The 6000-nt window shown below is 43.6% G+C and overlaps 1 protein-coding gene across 1 annotated transcript in view; it reads right to left on the minus strand.

The window, feature by feature from the left end:
* Positions 1-5778, minus strand: part of LOC122155128 (androgen dependent TFPI regulating protein) — a 29110-nt gene extending 23332 nt beyond the window's left edge. Inside the window, exon 1 of the mRNA XM_042808902.1 lies at positions 5626-5778. Within this exon, the coding sequence (XP_042664836.1) occupies positions 5626-5778 (153 nt within the window). The remainder of the gene's footprint in view (positions 1-5625) is intronic.
* Positions 5779-6000: the final 222 nt, after the last annotated feature.

The following is a 6000-nucleotide window of genomic DNA, read 5'->3' on the forward strand; positions in this document are numbered from 1 at the left end:
TCTCTAAAGCATGAGGTGAACAGCTGCATTTTTTATATAAAAATGCACACATGGTTTTGTTCAACTCCAAGGTATCTAAACCAGCTGGTTCCCAGCATAAGTTCATACAATCATAGAACAGCTTGGGTAGGAGGGGACCTCAGGGATCATCCAGTTCCAGTCCCCTGCCACAGACAAGATTGTCACTCAGTGCCAGCCAGGGCCCCATGTGACCTGGCCTCAAATGCCTCCAGGAATGGAGCTTCTGCAGCTTCTCTGGGCATGAATCTGAGTCCATTTGGGGATTCAGCCCTCCAAGTCATGATTCTGATACATAGAAGTATGTGCCAGGGTGCAGTGTGCTTAGAGCCATACACATGCTCAACCCAAACACATATCCGAGTGCTTGGCCTCACCAGGACACCAAAACCAAGTCCTTGAAGAGCTAAGAAAAGCCTGGTAATAAACAGAAGCTCTTGCTACACCCTGTAGAGCCAGCAGTAACTTTCTGTAAAAAGCCTGAAAACTGAGCATGAGGGTGGTGACAATCTGGTGACACATAGTGACTAATGACCAATAAAGCAGTTAGGGGAAGGCATGGTTCCCAGAGGATGGGGCTATTATTATCTTGTACGTGTTCAGCCTTATATTAGTCATAGGACAGAGATAGGCTTCTCCCTCCCCATGACCCTTCAAAATTAATTAAAACAAACAAATCTGAAAGGAAACACAGAGTTCCAAAACAGCCATGTCAGTCTGTGAAGTATTCTGTCTTATTTAGGGGAGAAGAAAGTTATCTTCTGAATGGAAAGTACTCATCCAAATATGTAGCCTGATTCATTTCTCTAGCTGAGCGCTAAGAGCATCTCCTGGAGAAGTTTGAATCCTGTCTCAGCAGCACATTTTATGTACTGCTCATAGCTCAACCTATGTCCGTTGGAGTGGATTCAAAGGGTATTCAGTTACTTTGTGGTCATCCTGTATTTTCAGAAGCAATGGAAAGACGTAATAATATAATTTTCAGAGCAGAAAATTGAACCTAGCAAGAACCATCCGTCTGACAGGATGAGAAACAGTGACTTAAATCAGCTCCCAACTTGCAGTCTTTCAAACTTGGTCTTATTCCTGTAAGAAAAAAGTGTATCCAAATCTTGCAGCCCTTCACTAATGGACTAGATGACTTTCAAAGGTCCCTTCCAGCTCAAATGATTCTATGAATGTTGAGAAATCTTGGGAAAATGTTGAGATTAAAAAAAAAAAAAAAAATTGACATGAAAACATGAAATTATCCCAGATGTCCTGTGAACTTCCCAAAGATTGGAAGCATTCAGAAAGCTAACAACTAACCCCACGGAGAGAGTAAGGATATGACAATCCCTTTTGGAGAGATGTTGCTTTCCTTTGCAGACCCTGCGCAGCTCCATGGTGCAAGGTGCTGTAGAAACCCTTCATTTGCCAGATCAGTTTTCCAAACTAAGAGTCATTGTGACAAAGGAAAATTGTAGTTTTTATCCACTTCACTGATCAAAGGGGTGTTTCTGTTCTGGCATGATTCACTTTCACATGTAAGATCAGACATATATACATACTGAATTCTCAAACTTGTAGAAATAAACTGGGCTCCAAACTGTGCCCTGAAAGGGAAACAAATCTAATCATTTGGACTGACCTATTAGATATAACAGTCCACATTTAGTGCAGACACATGTCCCTTCACACATCTGAAAGATAGGTGTACTGAATGCGAGGTCAACTTGGAAATATGTAAAAGAACTTCCACAAGAACTGAAAATACTTCAGTTATATGAGGCAAAAGCATAAGGCCTAAAATGGGGCAGGAATGCAATTAATAGTTTTTGAAGGTGCAGTGTGCTCACTGTTCAATGATTTACTAATAGATTTATGGCAGAGAGCAGATTTTCATGAGCTCAGCTATTTCAGGCAGTGAATGGTTCTGTTGGTATTCTTCTGTATCACAGACAAATAAATACAGAACTAATTTTATCTAACATTTCTGTTTGTTCCCTAGTCGGTCAATTAACTCCTTTAGTGGAAAATCCACTTTGCTTTTTTTTTTATTTCAACAAAAATATTGTTTCCCTTCTGAATCTCGATTGCTACGATCACTAGATAGATAAATGAAAGTGAAGGAAAGTAAGAGCTGCAGCTCTCCTGGGAGCACCACATGTCTGGCAAGGCATTGTGCACAGTGCTCGAAGACAACCGTATCTAGAAGAAATTCTTCCAGCATCCCTCCAGCAGAGCTGGGAGTCAAACTGCATTCCCATCTCCTGGAAATCATCATGTTTCCCCATATTTCCATAGCAGATCAGAGTGAGCTGGCCACAGCAGCTTTCTGCTGGATTGAATTTAGTGCCTTTTTAAAATGCAATTCTGAGCTGGTAGGAGGAATTTTTTGGGAAAGTTTCCAAATGATGCCAGATGCCAGGCAATCATGGCCCGGCAGGAAAGACATAGAAGAGCTGAACCAGAGCTCTGCACGGCTCTGGGGAAAGCTTCAAGGGCACAGCTCAGCATGGCAGCTCCTCTGCATCAGCACAGTGTGTTGGGAGCCTCTCAGCTCTTCCATGGCACTGTTCTTCATGGCACCCCAAGGCACTCCTGGGCCTATTCCCAGTTGTGCAGGAGCACAGCACAGTGGTTGTTTGTGGGCACTGGCGTAGGGAAGGAGCAATCTGGGCAACCATTGGTTTTCAGGGGATGCAAGGAAATGCAATGCCAGGCACGTGCACCTTAGAGGCGGGCTCCATCCCATGCCACAGAGTTGGGGTGTCAGGCAGCTTCTTTGAGGCAGAAGGGCTGCCAACCATGGAAGAGGAATTTGGACTCCCTGCATTATTGCCACCTTTTCTGTGTCAGAGCAAGGCAGCCCCTCTCTACCTTCCCGCTGGCTGACAGCTCCATTGTAGAGTTGGTATCAGATCAATGCGTGGTTGAAGACTGGAGATGAAAGACTAGAGAAGTGGAGCAAGGGCCTCAGCTCAAAGAGATTTAATGGGATATGAGCTGCTCAGCAGATTCATAAATGAGCTGGGGAAGGGAGTGAATGTGAAGGTGGCAAAGCTTTGTAAGTCTTTTTCTATTTTTTTTCTGTGGAAGCTGAGCCTGACTGTGAAATTGCCAAAGAATCTCAGGACACCGGGTGCCTGAGAGATCAAATAGAAAGGCAGAAATCAGTGTTGGTAAATGCAGTGCGGAGTATTTCAGGATAAAAAGCATCTTCAGTTATACGTTTTGAGACGGTGGGCTCTAAATTAGCTATGGCTCTTCAGGGAAGAAATGCGGGGCTCAGTGTGGACAGCTGCCTCATACTGCTGGCTCCTTGCTCAACGGTCATCAGAAAAAAGAATCAGTTAAGACTTTTTAAGAAACAAACAGACTGGGAAACAACTTCAAGCCACTGTATACATATGTGTTCAGAGCTCAACCATTGCAGTCTGTCCTACTTAGCCCTTCATGAAACTAGAAAGCATAAGGAGAAAGGCAACAAGGAAGTTTTAATGAAAGTATTGGCCCTTTGTGAAGAGAGATGAAAAAGACTGAGACTTTCAGCTTGAAGAAAAGAATAACCAGGGGAGGAAATCTCGTAGAGGTCTGTAATGAGTAGCAAAGAAAAAGCGAACAACAATGGACAATTGTAACATAGCAGTAAATGGGAGCCCAATTCATGGTGAAAATGAAAAGCTCTTTCAAAATGAATTGCTCTTTCACACAAGGCATTGTATTGTGGAACCCATTGCCATGGGACATGGGAGGAACCAGAAGTGTAAACAGGTATGATTTTCGTTTATAGAGATGAGAAGTAGGCTTTGAATAAGTATTAGATATCTCAGCTTAGGTTTACCTTCTGGGTACGTCTGGGTGCCGCTGGAACGCAAGCTGAGAGGGCAGAACTGTGGAAAGATCATTTTACACCTCCACATCATCTTGTCTTTGAGCACGTAGCTTTTCCCTGATCAACCGCTGGATACTAAGTTCAAGGGAACCTAAATATCCATTCCAATAGATATTTCTGCTTTCCAAAATGCTGGGAGAGGGGCACTTGTTTTCTCAATCTTATGCTTGAAGGGTTTGTGGCATACTGGGGTGGTAGGTCTCAATATAACTGTGTCTGGGGACACAGGATGGAGGTGCTGCTTTGACCGAGGGCATGGCTGGTGCTTTAGAGGGGACAGCTTTAATCCAAAAAAAGACTAAGGAGAGGAGCTGGGCACACAGAGAGCAGCTTGTCCAGGACTTAACTATAGATGTTTTAGGCTACTGACAAATGTCCCTACATGAAGTACTGAATATCCATAAGGTAGTTGAATCCTGGCCGTTTGATTGTTGGCATTTCAGAATAAAATAAAATAAAATAACATAGAAAATTTCACAAAAAGTCTAAGTGTACTGATAAGAAAATAAGACAAAATAACAACAAACCACTCATATGTCATCCTGATTGAAGCAACGCATATGTCCTCATCCTTCCATTTGGTGCTTGCCCACTGACAAGGACCCTGTGGCTCTTTGAAGCCCAGGCTGCTATCAGCCACTTTGTGTGCCATTAATTTGGTTGTGAATATTTCCTTGAATAACAGAAAAATTGAGGCTGGAAGGGACCTAAATTTCCCAAAATCCCTGAGTGTGTGCAAAAGCCCTGCTTGGAGCTGGGGACACCTTAGGCTTCCAACGAACACTGCAGCGAGGTATCTCCTTCTGAAGAGTAAAAGTAAATATAAATACATCCACTGCCAGGCTTCCCACTGATGCTTAACTCTGACTGTCACATAGAACAAACAAAAGACCAAAGGGACCTCCATCCCTTTGATCACCTTCAGGTTAACTGAAATCTGTCACCTGCAGGAATCCTCTCCCAGTGCTCAGCTTTTCCACCCCACTGCTGCCATCATCACAAGTCACTGATGAACCTTTTGGTCTGTGAACAAGTGCTCAACCCCAGAATATCTCATGCACTTTCATTTTATGTCTGCTTCATGTAATGTCAGCATAGTAGGAGAACCAGAACGCATTACGGTCTACATTTTTCAGTGTAATTTTAGGAAATGCAGCAAACAGCATTGACAGCACTATTAAAACACATGTAATAATGTCACAAGCATCTCTCTGTAGGCTGGAACATCCTCCCCTTGTGTTCTAAACTGACTTCCAAACTCTGAACGCTCAAATTAGCACTATGCCATGCCTTTTTTCACCCTATCTTGAATTTATAGGAAATGCAACCTACTGAAGAGCGGAAGTCAAATTGCAAACAGCATGATAACATGCACTGCTGTTGCTTAACTGTTAGTTAAGGGTTAGATTGCACGCATCAGTCCTTCTGGACATACTCTACTTTGTTCCCCTCTTCTCACTGGTAGCTCATCTTTCACAAAGAGGCAGCTTGCTGTGGAGTACTCACTTTTCAGAAGCCAAGCACTTGCCAGCCAATGCTCTTTCTGCATAAAACCTGTGACTACATTTCACTGCACAAGCACAGGCACCCACTGAGCTCCCTTTGGGCTATAAACCGTTAAAGGAAGCAGTTTAACAGCAGCAAATCCACCAGCTGCATATGTCTTGAGGCACAGACGGCAGACAAACAAATAGACATATTGGTATCACTGTACAACACAATTTGCTTACCAGATTGAGGACTGTCAAATATTTCCACTGCCCACCGTAAAGGAACACTTCAGATGGCCGTTCTTCTGTTCTTAGATGTGTGAGTGAATAGAGGACGAAAAAATACCAGGCAAGAACAAGGCAATGGTAAGCTGCGAGAGTAGAGATTTCCATGCTTTAGCAAAAAGCGAGTGGTAATCAGTCTGAAAGCAGCTTTTCTTTTAAGGCCCTCGGTGGCTGTGCATGGAGGCAGCAGGGAGGGAGGGATTGCCGCCTCTGAGCAGAGTCGGGCCCCTGTGCCACTTAATCACGTTGGTAGGAACATTCACAATGCTGTGAACCTTGCTTCTGTTTTTCCCCTTTTTACTGCTAAGAGAGGCTGGAGGGGGACAGGGT

This window comes from Centrocercus urophasianus, unplaced genomic scaffold (genome assembly GCF_019232065.1).
Source record: "Centrocercus urophasianus isolate 14NV4802_14NV808 unplaced genomic scaffold, USGS_Curo_1.0 seq_11, whole genome shotgun sequence".
NCBI classification, from domain to species: domain Eukaryota; kingdom Metazoa; phylum Chordata; class Aves; order Galliformes; family Phasianidae; genus Centrocercus; species Centrocercus urophasianus.